Below are 16,299 nucleotides of genomic sequence, written 5' to 3' on the forward strand. Positions count from 1 at the left end.
GGCTTCTACCTGACCGTTTGCTTGTGGACGGCCGACAGATGCAAAGTAGTGTGCAATTCCTTGGTCACCCAACCAGCTTTTGAGAACAGGTGTCTCAAATTGGGGACCATTATCAAAAACCATAGACATGGGAACCCCGAACCGAGTGATGACATTTTTCCAAATGAATGAAATTACATCCTTCGTCTTGATTCCCTTTACAGCCTCCGCCTCTACCCATTTAGTGAAGTAGTCGACGGCAACAAGTATGTACCTCCTTCCGCCTGTAGCAGGCGTATATGGACCCAGAATGTCCATGCCCCACTTAGCAAACGGTAGTGGGCTATGAATGGTAGTGAGGTCAGTAGCCGGACGGTGAATTAGTTTGCCAAACCTTTGGCACTTGTCACACTTTTTCACCATCACCATCGCATCTGCTTCTAAGGTAGACCAAAAGTAGCCCTGCCGCCTTGCCCGTTGAGCAAGCGTCCTACCGCCTATATGGGAAGCACAGTAACCAGAGTGAAGATCGTCTAGTATCTCTTGTCCCTTTTCTGGAGTAACACACTTTAAGAAGGGTTGAAGGTACCCCCTTTTGTGAAGTTCTCCCTTTATTATTTCAAAACTGGTTGCTCGTTTTTTCAGTGTTGCCGCCTGTTGATGATCATCCGGCAGGGTACCATTTGCCAGATATGCCCTGATTGGATACTCGTACCTGTCGCCCTCCGGCGACTGACATATGACGCCTGCTCCACAGCCATTTGAAGTAGAGCTTCCGTCCACATATACCTTCCAGACTTGGTCTGGAACTTGAGAGTCAGGGGGACGAGTCATCTCAACAATAAAGTCAGCAAAGGCTTGCCCCTTCACTGCTTTTCTAGGCTCGAAAGTAACTTCGAGACTCTGAATTTCTATGGCCCATTTGATCATTCGGCCTGACAACTCCATGATAGTCAGTGGCCGCTTGATAGGTTGATCTGTATACACGACGACTGCATGTGCCAAAAAGTAGGGCTTCAATTTTTTAACAGCCATGAAGAGTGCAAGACCAAATTTCTCCACTAAGGGATACCTCAACTCGGCATTTTTCAGTACGTGACTGACAAAGTAGACCGGGAGCTGACAGCCGTCTCTTTCAGCAAGGAGAACAGCGCTTAACGCATGATCAGAGACGGCCAGGTACATGTAGAGTACTTCTTTGGGCAAAGGGCTGACCAGCCTCGGCAAGGAATGCAAGTGAACTTTCAATTTCTGGAAGGCCGCCTCAGCATCCGGCCCCCATTCAAACCTTGCCTTTTTCTTAATTTCTTGAAAAAAGTATAGGCATTTGTCGCCTGATCAGCTTAGAAATCTTCCCAAGGCCGCCAGACAACCTGTTAACTTCTGAACCTCTCGGATGGTACGAAGCGACTGCATGTCGATGACCGCCTGTACCTTCTCAGGGTTCGCCTCTATTCCTCTCTGATTGATAAGGAATCCGAGAAATTTCCCAGACTCAACTCCAAAGACACATTTCTTGGGATTGAGCATGACATGGTGCCGCCTGAGTGTGGCGAAAGTTTCTCGGAGGTCCGACAGATGATCTTGCTGAAGTTTAGACTTGACAATCATATCATCAATATATGCCTCGACATTTCTCCCAATCTGATCAAAGAACACACTGTTTATCATTCTCTGGAAAGTGGCCGGGGCATTCTTAAGACCAAACGGCATGACCGTGTAACAGTATAATCCTTGATCAGTGACGAAGGCCGTCTTCTCCTGATCTTTCTTCCATAAAGGAATTTGATGGAAACCAGAGTAGGCGTCCATAAAGATCATCAAAGCATGGCCGGCTGTTGAGTCGACTAGGTTATCAATTTTAGGCAGAGGGTAACTGTCTTTAGGACACGCCTTGTTTAAGTCTGTGTAGTCTACACACATTCGCCAGGTGCCATTCGGCTTTTTAACAAGCACCACATTTGCAACCCAGTCCGGGAAGTAACATTGCCGAATGAACCCTGCATCAAGTAATTTTTTAACTTCGGCGGCTGCCGCCTGACTTCTTTCTTCGCCATGGTTCCGTTTCTTCTGCCGAACCGGCTTCTTTTTCGGATCCACAGCCAGTTTATGTACCGCCAGATCAGGACTAATTCCTGGCATTTCATGGACTTCGAAGGCAAAGATGTCCTTGTATTCTTTCAATAGTTTGTGAAAATCGTCACCCAGGACCTTTAGAGCAGTCGTCCCAACTTTAACTGTTCTGTCAGGACGCGAGTCATCTAAGATTAGGTCCGTATGCTCACCAGCCGGCTGAGGGCGGAATTCATCCGACCGCTCCTCTGCCAATGATTGCTATTTTCTGTCTTTTCTTGCGGCCCCTGTCTGGGATGCCTTTCTCTTCTTGCCGCCTGCCTCTTGAACAGGTGCACTCTCCTTGACATTGTCAAGGTCTATTTTTCCACCGCTCGACATAGTGGCCATAACAGTAGGCTTGACATCCGAGAGATAGCACTCTCGGGCCATCCTCTGATCTCCCCTTAGGGACCTGACTGTTCCATTATCCCTCTCAAACTTGAGCAACATAAGAGATGGGATTATAACAGCCTTGGAATTATTCAGGGTTGGTCGTCCCAGAATCATGTTGTAGGCCGAGAGTTCTTCTACTACCAGGAACCGGACTACCATGTGTCGTCCTTCCCCTTTCTCACCCAGGCGAATGGGTAAATCCACTCGTCCCACTGGGTGGACGACTCCTCCTCCAAACCCTACTAAAGGGTGGGATGCCGGATGTATGCAATCAGTCTGATATTTTAGTTTCGACAGACATTTGCGACTGATGAGATCTGAGGAGCTTCCGGTATCTATGAGGATTCGGCCAACTCTCTGGTTGGCCACTTTACATTCAATAACGATAGGGTCGTCATGCGGCCCTCTTACCCCTCCTAGATCTTCTTCAGTGATGACAATCGCAGGAAATGAATATTTGGAGGGCCGTTCTTGGTGAACGGAATTTACATCTAACCGTCTGATATTGTCTTTGTTGCCCTTAATAGTGGGGCCGCCTCCTGAGAAGCCGCCGGCAATGGTGTAGACGACTGCATCATCTGTATCGGAGCTGTCGGCCTGTTGATTCTTTTTGGCCGACTGCTTTTTCGAGGAAGTGTTCCCCGTAGATTTCTTGACATAAGTGTCAAGATCACCTTGTTCAGCCAGGCGGTCCAGATACCGCATGAGACTGATGCATTCATTGGTGTGATGACCAACATCTTCATGATAAGCACAGAATTTATCTTGGTTCCGGTTGTTTGCAGAACCCTTCATGGGGACCGGCTTCTCAATTGAGATCCGTCCCTTGATTTCCTTTAGGATAAACTGGCTATCCTTGTTAAACGCATACTTTGGGGAGTATGGTTTGAATTCTTTTTTCTTTTTCTGGGCCGGCTGTTTAGAGGAATCAGCCGCCCAGACCTCTTTTCTTTTCTCGTCTTTGTTTGACGACTGTTTCTGTCCTTCTCTTTTGTCGAACTTTTTCCCGTCCGACTGTTTTACCGTACAAAGATCAGTCGCCTGTATATAGGCTTCCGCTTCAATCAAGGCCTCTTGAAGAGTCACCACCCTCTTTCGGACCAAATCAAATTTGAAGGTCGACCCGTCTTTGAGACCTCTGAAAAAGTCAGTATAGGCTACTTCATCTGGTAACCCTTGAATCTGTATTCTCATCAGGTTAAACCGCCTGATGTAAGAACGAAGCCCCTCCTTCTCGCCCTGCTGAATTGTTCCTAAATCAAGGGTCGTCTTCTTCGCAGGGATGTTCATGGCGAAGTTGGAGGTGAATAAGTAAGCAAGCGTCCTGAAGCTATTTACACAACCAGTCGGCAGGTTGCCGAACCATTGTTATGCAATTCCTTTGAGAGTCGCTGGGAAACACTTGCACCAGGTGGGATCATCCAACCCTTGAAGGTACATCAGGTTGGTGAATGCCATCAGATGGTCTTCTGGGTTAGTAGTGCCGTCATAGGCGCCTACTAATACATTTTTCACTTTGGCCGGCTGAGCAGCTTCAGTAATTTCCTTGGAGAAGGCCGACGGCTGTTCACCAAGTCTAAGCAACCGTAGCTGCCAGTCCATAGGTTGGACATTTTTTGCTGCTTGTCCACCAAACGGAGGTGGCTGTAAAAAATACTGTTGTTGCGGTACAAACGGTAAGTTTGGTACCGCCTGGTCGCTATGAAAGCCGGACTGACGGGAGGTGCCGCCTGACTGACTCTCATGATACGACTGAGTATGCCTCATTGAGGTATTTCGCAGACTGTCTTGGAAGTTTGAAGTAGAGGCCGACTCTGACAATCGGTCACTCTTCTTCTGCTCTAGCAGTAGCCGAGCGTCTGTGTATGATTTCCTCGACCCGTCCGCCTGAATATGACGAACAGGTTTCCTATTTCCTGGAGTAGGAAAACGGTATTTTGTGAAATCAAGGGCAGTCGGCTCCTGCTTCCTAGATTTAGGATGAGGAGTCGCCTCTCGCCCTTGAACTGGCTTCCTCTTCAGTGAAGTGGAAGGTTTCTTAGCCGACTGCTCCTTGTCCAGAGCAGGCGGATTCTTGTTGATCAACTCTTGAATTTCTCCCTTGAAGTCCCTCATGAAGGTCATGAGTTCGTTCCTTGTGATGGGAGCAGACCCATCAGTCGGCTGCTGCCGAACAGGCGGTGCGCCTGCTGGCTCACTTCCAGTTTGAAGATGTTCCCGTTCCCTCCTTTCGGTATGACGGGTACGTCGGGCCCTTAGGGTCCCGTCTGAAGCTGTGTGAGCTTCAACTTCAAATTCACTCTCAGTATCGTGGTCCGACTGAACTTGAGGGTCGTCTAGGGGACGCCTCTCTTCAGGAGTCGGTACAGACTTGGATGCCATCTCAGAAGTACTCTCCCCACAGACGGCGCCAAATGTTTCGGGGTTTTCTGATGTCCTGCGGGAGAGTTACAATTCCGAGACTGGGACCGGACGCCTGTACCTGCAAAACAACGGAGACTCCTGGTGGTGGGAGCTCCGCCTCCAACGGTCAAGTTAGTACTTGATTAAGGAGTAATTAATGCGGAAATTAAAGTGATTGGGTCTCTCTAGGTGAGAGTGTTTAATGTGAGTTTTTAGCGTAATCAGCATGTAATTCCTGTCCTCCCCCCTTAATGAGGATTAAGGAAGGTATTTATAACCTTGGGAAACGTGCCAATCCTAGGTTTAGGTTAACCTAGGGCTGATTGGGCTTCCCTCGGAAGTTGGGCCTGGGTGGCCGGTTTCTCCATTAGGCATGGAGTATGCCACGTGTCATGACATAATAGGTCCAAGGTGGACGAATAAGCGCGTGCCACGTGGCAAGCCCTGACAGATCCAACTGGGGGACACTTGGCAGGACCTGATTGGCCCACGTGGCGCATTCCGATTGGTGGGAGCGAAATCCCCTAATCAGTTTTCAGATATAAGTTCTTGAGTGTAGTGATTGACATTGAAGTAGAAATAGGTAAAGACAACTTGATGGATAAATGCTTAGAGTGGGAAGACCGTTTGCGTGAAATGGACGATCCAGTAGAAGGATCTATAGATATTTTGTTTCCCAGATTCCAGTACATTTATAAAGGGAAATATAGGGATTTAGAGGATGATGGGGATGTGTTCAAAATGATTAGGAGGCTTGGTAATAAGGACATCTACACCATTCATGTGGGCACCACTGATGATCCTGGGTTCTTGGCAGATTGTATGTGGGAGTTTAGGCAGAAACAGAATGGGAATTGGCCACCCCCTGGCTATCCCTATAATGGTGCTCAGCCACCAGTTTAACAAGGTTTGTGTGATGCATGGTGTGTCTAAGTGGTGTTGTTGTTGTTGTAGTGTGTTTTGTCTAATGCCCCTATTTTTATTTTGTTTGATGTTTGCAGGAGTCATAATGTCCTGCAATACTGAATCTCCCTCTAAACTGAAGAAGTGTAACTGTGGGTTGCCACTAGCAAGGCTGACATCTTGGACGAGGGAGAATCCAGGGCGCAAGTTCAAGGCTTGTAAATTTTGGGATCCAAACACTGAGACAAGGGGTTGCAAATGTTTTGAATGGGTTGACTTAGAGTAAACTGAGTGGCAAAGGGAGGTAATCAACAACCTCACTCTTGACAAGAAGTTAATGAAGTCTGAGATGAATTCTTTGCAAAGGGAGGTTGATGATCTTGTTGGGCAAAGGAGGTGTTTGCTAAATGAAGTTGACACATTGAAGACTAAATGCAAGGCCTTGTCTGGTGATAGGAAGAAGATGACAGGCAACAATGGTAGTGGTGACAGGCTTCAGTTGACTGTAGTTGTTGTATTTTGTGTACTTGTTATGGTTTTAGGAGTTTGTGTAGTCATAAAACTTGTTTAGGGGAGGGTGATGAATTCCAGGGTATTATGTCTAAGTATAGTGATACTAATTTTCCTACTAATTATGTATGGTTCTTAATTGTAGTTGTATTTGTGGTTTGTATTGAACTTAAGTTATATATTGCACTTTATGTATGTATGAATTTCAAAAAATATTGGCCTTCAAATATATGTGCTTCATTTATCTAATAAAATAGAGTCATATCATATATACATAAATATGTCTACTTACAAGGGACTAAGTCCAAAAAGTGACTACTAAATATATAAGTTCATCAAAGTGAATACATAATGGATACTGTCAGAGAAATAGGTTCAACAATTTTCAGAAATTGCACTTCATTTTTTTTCTTGCTTGGCCTTGTTGCTGTAGTATTTTTTGCTGTTGTTGTGGTTGATGCTTGGCTGCAGAGGTATGGCTCAGCTCCTGCACTCTGCCTTGACCTTGTATTAGGCCTTTGAGAAGGTGCTGCTTGTGAGGGTGCTGATGCTCCTTGAGATGCTTTTGCTGCAGCAGTTTTTGAGGATGCCTTTGGTCCTTGAGATGCAGCAGCTCCTGCTCCTTGAGATGATGCTGCTGCAGCAGCTGTTGAGGAAGCTTTTGCTGCAGCAGTAGCAGCCTTCTTCTTAGCCTCTTCTTGTGGGAACTTCTTATTGGCAATGCTGTTAGGTCCTGCTGATGCTCCAGGAGTAGTCTGCAAAAATTAGGGGATGTATACTAAATTAAGACAAAGAAAAACAAACTAAATGACACATAAATGAGAAAAATTTCAGAAATAACCTTGTTTAAAGCTCTTGCAGCTTTGATTCTCCTCTGTTCTACCACCCATGGTGTGTTTACAGCAGGTTTTCCCATAGAGTTAGGCTTGGAAGAAGGCTCTTTCACTTCTGCAGGCATATTGGAGCAAGTTTTTGCATAGTGTCCAAATTGAGCAAATTTTTGGCATCTCTTCTGCCTTTTTTGTGAAGTACCCTCAGCTGCATCTGCTACACCCTCTCCCTTTTCCTTCTTTCTCTTTTTGGATTTAGGTCTGCCAGGCATGACTCTCACAGGTGGTGGCAGTGGCTCCCTTAGTTGAATCTTTTCCCAGTGTTTGGGACCTGGCATAGGCTGTACTGGCAAGTCATATGCCTCTAAATATCTCTCCCTTGTATAATAGTGGTCCACATACTCTTCTGGATCACTTCTCTTGTCTAATATACAAGAAAATCCATGCACACAAGGGAGGCCAGTTAATTGCCAGTGGTAGCATGTGCATGTCCTATTTTGAAGGTCAACAGTTACTTGGTCTGAATTGAGGTTGACCTCATAAGTGTCATCCCTAGAGACCTGCACTATGCAGTGCCTAGCCACCCTCTCCATTCTCTCATACAGTTTAGTCACATAAGGCATGACTTTTCCTTGAATTTTTTTCACACCCTCCCACTTGTCATTGTGTCTTTTCATTGCATACCTCCTTAACCATTCCATTTGGGTTAGGATAGGTTTGTCCCTAGCTTCTCTAATGCAAGCATTGAAGGTTTCACACATATTATTCAATAGCATATTAGATTTGCAATTAGTTGAAAAGGCATGCCTAGACCAATGTTGGGCAGGGATGTTGTCAAGATATTCATAGGCATCCTCACTAAGGAACCTTATGGATTCCATTGCAATTTCAAAATCAGCCTACAATAAGTGCAAAGCAATTACATATAAGTATGCTTATAAACTAATCACATCTGGATTTTCCACAAAAAATGACAAATTCAGCATTCAAACTGAGCAAACACAGTGCCCAGTCATACTTTAATGACAAAATGAGCATTCATAATGACCTCACAAACTGAGCAAACAAATAACACATAAACTGAGCATACAAATAGAACAGGGCATATATTAGCTAACATACTGCAAGAACATAACAGACAAATCTGGATTTACGACAAAAAATGAGCTAATGCCATACTAATAAACAAACAAAGAACAGAGCATACCCATATTGTAGCTCTAGCAGCACTCCAAAACAACTCTTTGAATGTGGACCCTGTGAACTGTAATTTGAAGTTTGCCCATATGTGTCTCACACAAAACCTCTTCTCAGCAAAGGGCACCACCTCCTCAAATGCCTCAAGAAGGCCCTAAAAACACAAAAATGACAATTATATGTGAGTAAACAAATAAAACACAGTCAATTCAAAATAAATGCCACAAAAAGTCACTAAATTGATAGTTCACTAACCTTCTGCCTATCTGACATGTAAGTGAAGCCACCTCCCATTGCCAAGTCATCCAAACTTTGCTTCAAACACTCCAAGAACCAGCACCAAGTTTCTTTGTTCTCCACCTCTACAGTAGCCCATGCAAAGGGGTAGATGCTGTTGTTCCCATCCTTTCCCACTGCCACCAGAATCTGACCAGGGTAGGAGCCCTTCAAATGGCATCCATCCACCCCTATTAAAGGCCTACAGCCTTTTAAGAAACCCCTTACCAGTGGGGAAAGGCACACATACATCCTCAAGAATAGTGGTGGCTCTGGCCTATCCAATCCATCAACCACCACATTCACCACAGTCCCTGGGCTATATTTCTGCACTGCCTTCCCATAATCCCAAACTCTGGCATACTGTTCAGAAGCAGAGCCATATATCATGAATTTAGCCCTACCCCTGGCTAACCATGCCTTGTAGTACCCAATCTTAATGCCCAAGTCACTCAAAACCCTATCCCTAAAGTTGTTTATCTTCCAACTAGGGTTGTTTCTCCACTCTTCCACATATCTCTCAGCCAAGTACTCTGCTGTAACATTGGCATTCATGTTGCTCCTCATACAATTGTGTTCCAACTTCAGTTCTTGGATTTGCCAAGCACTACTCTTGAACAAAGGCCTTGCAATGACCTTATACTTGCACCTCCTCACTTCCTCACTGCACTTACAAATAGGAAGCTTACTCCTCTTTGAATCCCATTCACAACCACATCTCTTCCTGCAGAAAGTGGTTAACTTCTCTTTGTTGTTGTGTAGAAAATAGAACTCATATCTATTTTCAATTGCATGAGTTCTTAGTGCATTCCTAAGCACCAAAATGTTAGTGAACTTCTGATTTTTCACCAACACAACAGGTTTCTTGAAATCTGTATCCTCCCTAAACCAAGGACTGTCATCTATGTCCTCATCAGAACCATGCTCACTTCTCAGCTCATCATCATCAGTTTCTTCTTCATGAAGCTGTACTTCACCCTGCCCTAGATCTTTCACCAGTTGATCCAACTTCTGCTTACTCCCCTGCCCTGAACACCCAGGATGAACCAATGCCAAACTCTTTTCCACCTCACCTAGGATGTTAGCAGTGCTCTCACCCAATCCCTCATCTTCAGAATAACCCTCTTCCTCCTCACCTGGATTCCAATCTATGTCTATGTCACTTAAGTCCTCACTAGAAGAACCTGAATCACTCTCCTCATCATCAATGAACAGCTTCCTTTGTGCCTTACCCTTCCCTTTCCCCTCTGATTTGGCTATCCTCTTTCCCAACCCAGCAACTTCACTCAGCTTCCCTTTCCCTTTATCATTTCCCACCCTCAATTCACTTCCTGAGGAAAACCTAGGACTCCTCCTCACTAATGGCTCACTAACTGCACTACAAGTTTCTGTTAATAGGTTGGACTGTTGCCACCTAGGGCTCCTCCTCAAAACTAATGAAGTACAAGCTTTTTTGAGAGTGTGTTGCTCCTCCTCAACAGTGTTATCAAGCTCATCCATTTGAGATTCTACAAATTAAGGAATAAACAATCTAATTAACCAATTTTCTATATCACAAACAACAATAACAACAACTGTAACATGCATTACCCTACACTAATTACCATAAAGCAACAACACAAATACCCTAACACATGCATTTGTAACATTCAATTATAAATCAATTTCAATTAAATTGATACTTTAATCCAAACACAGTAATCTAGGGTTTAATTAATTTTTTCCAAAAATACCCACAAATTTCATCAAAATTGCGCAACAAACCATTAATGGACAGTACAAAAAGTTGGGGAAATCATACATGTTCGTTGTCAGAAGAATCTCCCACTTCTTTCAATGGAGATGACGACTCCAAGATTGACCTTTCCCAGAAGCTTGCTGATGTGTGCTTTGAGTCAAAAGAAGACACCTTTGAGTCAATTGCAGAGGTACAATGAAAACAAAAAAAAAAAAAAAAATTACAACCTAGCAATTGACAGTGGAGAGAGAAAGAAAACGTGGTTGAATTTGGGCAATGGAGTTATTGCATGTGGTTGAGCATTTGATTATGGAGGAACAGGGCAAAGAGAGACAAAGAGAGTAAAATGGAGGGAATTGAATGAGAATCGAAGAGAGAGAAAGAACAAAGGGAGGGAAGTTTGGTAGCTGGGGCCCACAAACGGCAAATCAGACAGAATAGTAACGGATGTACTGAAACCTATACTTTTGTCATTTTGGAGGTACTAATTTAAAAAAAAAAATAGATGGGTACTAAAATTCAATTACCCCAACTTTGAGGTACTAAAATTCAAAATTTCCTTTTTTTTAAATGGCTGCAATTTACAAAATACTAACTTTAAATGGCTGTAATTTACAAATTTTCCTAAAATTATTTTCAGTTAAGTAAAAATATACTGTAATTTAAATTCAACAAAAATAATTTTAGTTCCTCGAAATTAAAACGGTGAAATGAACGGGCCTGGAATTCCGATATCTGCAAAATTTCCATTTTGTTTCTTTCTCTCCTCTCTGTTTTCACCGAAAAACAACCTTAACCAGTCGCCGGTCACCATCTTCTCCTGCGCCGCTGTGATAACCGGCAACCTCCAGTTGCCCGCATTTTTCACCGGCTACATTGCACCCGGCAATAGTACAATTTTAGCTATGAACAACACTGTGCTGCTTCTTCAGTTACGCCTTAAAGCTACCGTCCAAATTTGGAGGAGGTAATTTGTTTTTTCTAAATTTTCAAATTTTGGGAAGATTATGTTGTATTTAGGGTTTGTAAATCTGAATTCTAATTTGTCTATCTGAAATTTAATCAAGTGTTTGTTGAATCTTTATTTTCTTGGATTTTTTTTTTGATTGTTCTTGTGATTGTTGTTTTGGGAACATAAAAATTTGTCTAATAATCGTGATTATGAGATTATCTTGGTAGTTCTAGAAAATTATGTAGGTGTTTTAGGAAAAAAAAAAATAAAAAAAAATCTTGTTCCACTGTCAAAAACTGTAGACTTTGATCTATCTATCTATCTATCTATCTACCTACCTACCTACCTACCTACCTACCTACCTACCTATCTATCTATCTTTTTTGGATTTGCTTCTGTGATGTTTTTTTTATGAAAGAACATGTAAACGATGACGGTCTACAAATGAAAGAAAAAATTGAAAGAGATTATAGTAATTGATGTTTGATCCTTCTTTTCCTTCCCATTAAAATGTTAAAGAAATGTTTATGAAAGTAGTATTCTTTACTATAAAAACAAGTTGATTAATTATGTAAATTGTGACCACAGCTGCATTGATAGCTTATGTTCTGTAATGCTCTGTATTCTTTAGTCCCTGTGTCTCTTTTTAAATCTTTACATTTGGAATCTTTTTGTGTGAGAAAAATGGTCAATGTGTAAAGACTAAAAAGATATGGTTGGAGTACTTTTTTATGGAAATTCAGAACTTCAGATGGCTGTAAAGTTGCAACAGAACGTTAATTTTCCTGAATGTTTTCCTTACACTTGCATTGTTGAGAACTTGAGATCAGACATGACTTTTGGTGCTGTTTTGCTTGACAGATGAGCACAGCAGAGAGCCACAAATTTTCAAGACATCAACTGTTGAAGATGATCAGCCTATTGAACCTATCTCAGATATTGGCATCAACCAAATAAATGAGCTTATGTTTATAGATTTGAAGTGACAAATGTTTATGTTGACATATGTGGACTAAATGTTGAAAATATCTGGTAAGTGGTTTTGCTTATAGCACATTGCATTGCTTGGCTGATTAGTATAATAATTGTAAGGCTAACTCATGTATGCTCTTATTTGCCTCTACACGCATAAATGAATATAAGAATTCTGTTTTTTAAACCTTTGAAGTAAAGAATTTCCCTCTGCGTGAGTTGGATCAGCAATATCTTTAGGATTTCTTGCATGCTGGAGGGATTAATAATATATTAACTCAGAAAAACTTTTAAATTTAAATCTAAAAACAAACAAAAATGAGTATAATTTTGGTGGGGGTAGGGGGTGGGGGGGAGAGGCAATGGAACATTATCGAGGTTCAAGCTCAGATAATACTGAATCAGTATTAGAATAATTTAAATGTTGTGAGCATGGAAGTTGCTGACTTGGCTCTGCATCTGGTTTGGTGGAAAACGCCGGTCTTTTTGGGTTCATAATGTGTTCAATTTTGTTATTGAGAATGGCTGAAATTTCCAACATGGATGGTCTATCCTCCTGCTTCTCTTGAACGCATAGTAGAGCAACTTGCATACATCTCATCAGCTTATATTTTGAATTTGAATCGTCTAATGATGGATCCACAAACTCCTTGCCTTCATCTTCTTTCCACAATTCATATGCCTTTTCAACAACCATATATATTTTTCAAAATTAGATATTCCATATACAGGACTTAAATTTCACTATATAACTTAGCTGGCTGCTTTACTTACATATTCCAAGAGGTTGTATTCTTCATTAGCACCATAGAATTGGTTATTTCTCTTACCACTGATGATTTGCAGCAGCAGCACTCCAAAGCTATAAACATCATGTTTTCTGGAGTATACTCCTTGTTTCACGTACTCCGGAGGGACATATCCACTGCCAAAATATGATTAATTTTTTCCGAGTATAACCTAAATAATTGGTGAATAACAAGAATACAAGCATAACCATATACTCACTATGTTCCTACAATCTTGCTTGTATTTGCTTCATATTCATCTGTTTGGAATATTCTTGCCATGCCAAAGTCTGAAATTTTAGGATTTAAATCCTTGTCAAGTAAAATGTTACTAGCTTTTAGATCTCGATGTATGATCGTTAGCCTTGAGTATTCTTGCAGGTACAGAAGGCCTTGAATAATTCCTTCAATGATGTGAGCACGCTTTCCCCAGTCAAGCTGCAAACTTTTCACAGGATCTGTAATGATTTAAAAGACACAGAGGAATCTATAAGCTGTCAGAACATTATGTCTATGTTTACAGCAGTTCATTAACTAGATTTGCTGTCATTGTTGAACTTAGTCCAACAAAAGCTATACCGAAGAGGTAAAAGTCGAAGCTGCTATTTGGAAGGTATTCGTAGATAAGCATCTTTTCTTCTCTTTCCACGCAAAATCCCATCACCTTAACTAAGTTTACATGCTGAAGTCTTGCAGTGAGCATAACTTCATTCTTGAACTGCTCAAATCCTTGGCTTGATGCTTTTGAAAGTCTCTTTACTGCAATTTCCTGTCCTGTCTTTAATTTGCCCTGTAACAGAGGATAAGATGTTACTTAGGCTGTATTTATATGAAGGGATGAGGAGGGAAATTACTTTTTCTCTAAAGAATTTTCCGTTCAACCAAACTCAGCCTTATTCGCTTATGAGAATCAAACTGACCTGACCTACATTATTGGTTTCAGTAACTTCTATGTTTTTGTAGGTATTTCCTCTCCCTGTATTCTCTCAGACAAAGACTTAAAAACATACTCCTATAATCCAAGACTCAGATACTGAAGCATTGCATGTCTGCATACCTTGTAAACTGGTCCATACCCACCCTCTCCAAGCTTCCTGTGAAATGAAAATTTATCTGTGGCAGTATTTATATCCTTGAAACTGAATGCTTTCACGTCTGGTGAATCGTAACTGAAGTTTTGAGTGTCTGTCCTTACAGATCCTATGAACACAGCACCCCAAACAGAAATTAAAAATATAAATATGATTGTTTTGTTATCTCATAATAAAATCAACTGATTTCCAAAATTCATGCTGCCAAGCCTGTCATGCTTTAACTGTACTTACTGGCGTAATTAAGCAGTCTTGCTCTGAGAAAATAGAAGATTAAGCTGAAACAGCAGATACATGCCGCAGGTATCAACACCTTAACTAAAACCTGCCTTTTACTGAGCTGATTCCCACCTGCTATATCAGCTGATAAACATATTCCTTTTTATTTTGTGTTACTACAGTTTAACATGGGAAATAAATCATTCAGAATGTTGTACCATACAATTTGAATTACCTGCAGCCTGAGAGAGAACCCAGTTATCATCATTAGCAACTTGAAAGACATTGTACCCACGAAGGCCTTTTTTCTTAGCATACAAAACCTTGGTTTTGATTGCCTCCACATCGTCGAATCCCACCCAGAAAGACCCAAATGAGCAAGTATTCTCGACATAAGTAGAGTTGTACAAGCTCTTAGCTGCATAACTCTTCATAAAGCTCTTGATCCATCGGTAGCCCAGTGACCCATCTGAAGTGATACCCGGACCTGAAGCCGGAGCTCCAATCTGGTTATCCTTCGGATTTAGAAGGGTCCATACCCAGCCATGGTACGGCATCCCTATCAAAATCTTGTTTGCTGGTAGACCTTTGCTGATCCATTGGTTAAGCCCATACTCAGTATTAGCATGGGGATTATAAGGGTCATACAATGCAGCATGAGGGTGGACAAATTTGTCCTTTTGGGGTACAAAATAATCAAATGACATCATATGAACCCAATCAAAGGTCCTCTGGATTGCTTCCACAGGGAAATCAATGGTGACGGTGCCATTTTTTTTATCATGATCAAAAGTAGAAGTTGTAGGCAAGTAATGGATGCCCATGCTTAAGATTAATCTTTTTTCATGAGGAGAACTATCTACAGCAGACCGCCACTCGTTGAAGAGTTTTGCCATGTTTATGGAGTCAGAGGTGGTGTTGGGCAGAAAACAACAGATGTCTAAACCATTGAAACCATAACTTAAGGCTGTTTGAATGGAGGAGTTGATAAAAGACTTCCTAGATGAAGAATTGGAGATCATAGATAAGAAAGTGGGTGTGATACTTTGATCTCCTATGGAAAGAAGTGTTTGGATTGAAGGGTTGTTTCGTTTGACAGTGGAGGTGAATGAAGCGAAGTATTGGAGGTCGGATGGAGGGATGGAGAGGTGGTAAGTGGTGGAGTTTAAGCCGGCGAAACCACAATAGAGGTGGGTGAAGAGAGAAGAATCAATGTCAGGAGCCGGATTCGCACTCACTGTTAACCAGTAACCTGACCTAATCCATGATGTTTTAATTCCATCAGCTGCCTCGACATAGTAGACCATAGTATAAATCAGTTGTACTAGAAATAGCAAGAATTTCATGAGATAGTTAACTGTATATTCCATTGGAGCTTTACACTAGCTTAATGCATGAAGTTAGTGGCGTGTGTTATCTTCCTATCCCTCTTAACTTTGAAGAGAGGTTTAAAATTCAAGTCTTTGAACTTGGTACATGTGTATATTTTCAACTTGCAATTCGAGGAAGTTAATAATTGCCGTTAATCTTGACTTCTGTTTTTCTTTTTTTTTTTCTTTTTTTTTTTTTTTTGACAGATTTGACTTCTAATTTTCATTTAACTCAAATTCTTCTTTCTTCTATGCCTTTTCACATATAATTAGCATAAAAAAAAATTAAAAAAAAAAAAAAACATTAGGGTTTTTTTGGTATCGTTGTTGTTTTTTTTTTTTTTTTCAAAAATCATTTGATTTATGTCATATGATGAATTAAAAATTGTTAAAACTTATAAGTATCATGATAATTATGAAAACTGACAACCGAAGAGTGAAAACATTTTTTCCTTGTTTCCTGTTTTTGGTTTTTTATTTTAGAAAAAATTTAACAACTGAAAACAAAAACAATGTCAAACAAGCCCTAAATCTATACGAAGTAGTTTATACATTACGAATAG

The 16,299-nt window shown here is 41.4% G+C and overlaps 2 protein-coding genes and 1 long non-coding RNA gene across 3 annotated transcripts; 1 reads left to right on the plus strand and 2 right to left on the minus strand.

Moving 5' to 3' along the window:
- Positions 1-8,052: 8,052 nt before the first annotated feature.
- Positions 8,053-10,846, minus strand: LOC110707711. The gene is made up of 2 exons (XM_021885748.1): positions 8,586-10,846; positions 8,053-8,484 (listed from the first exon to the last, which is right to left on the minus strand). The coding sequence occupies exons 1-2, from the start codon at positions 10,104-10,106 to the stop codon at positions 8,284-8,286; spliced, it is 1,722 nt and encodes a 573-aa protein (XP_021741440.1). The 5' UTR covers positions 10,107-10,846; the 3' UTR covers positions 8,053-8,283.
- A 95-nt stretch (positions 10,847-10,941) lies between these two features.
- Positions 10,942-13,573, plus strand: LOC110707713. The gene is made up of 3 exons (XR_002508584.1): positions 10,942-11,311; positions 12,158-12,328; positions 13,438-13,573. It is a non-coding gene; the product is annotated as an uncharacterized LOC110707713 (long non-coding RNA).
- Positions 12,348-15,986, minus strand: LOC110707710 (ephrin type-B receptor 3-like). Its single transcript, XM_021885747.1, has 7 exons — positions 14,602-15,986; positions 14,382-14,510; positions 14,114-14,256; positions 13,636-13,846; positions 13,277-13,514; positions 13,043-13,193; positions 12,348-12,950 (listed from the first exon to the last, which is right to left on the minus strand). The coding sequence occupies exons 1-7, from the start codon at positions 15,734-15,736 to the stop codon at positions 12,639-12,641; spliced, it is 2,319 nt and encodes a 772-aa protein (XP_021741439.1). The 5' UTR covers positions 15,737-15,986; the 3' UTR covers positions 12,348-12,638.
- Between the last annotated feature and the right edge of the window lie 313 nt (positions 15,987-16,299).

Source organism: Chenopodium quinoa, unplaced genomic scaffold (genome assembly GCF_001683475.1).
Source record: "Chenopodium quinoa cultivar QQ74 unplaced genomic scaffold, ASM168347v1, whole genome shotgun sequence".
NCBI lineage: Eukaryota > Viridiplantae > Streptophyta > Magnoliopsida > Caryophyllales > Amaranthaceae > Chenopodium > Chenopodium quinoa.

Excerpts from the sequence above, each read along its gene's own strand:
- LOC110707711 (XM_021885748.1), bottom strand. The coding sequence starts at position 10,106 with ATGGATGAGCTTGATAACACTGTTGAGGAGGAGCAACACACTCTCAAA. Across the intron at positions 8,485-8,585 it reads ACATGTCAGATAGGCAGAAG|GGCCTTCTTGAGGCATTTGA; the intron begins GTTAGTGAACTA and ends TTGTGTTTTTAG.
- LOC110707710 (XM_021885747.1), bottom strand. The coding sequence starts at position 15,736 with ATGGAATATACAGTTAACTATCTCATGAAATTCTTGCTATTTCTAGTA. Across the intron at positions 14,257-14,381 it reads AAGACTGCTTAATTACGCCA|GATCTGTAAGGACAGACACT; the intron begins GTAAGTACAGTT and ends CTGTGTTCATAG. Across the intron at positions 13,515-13,635 it reads CTTCGACTTTTACCTCTTCG|ATCCTGTGAAAAGTTTGCAG; the intron begins GTATAGCTTTTG and ends AAATCATTACAG.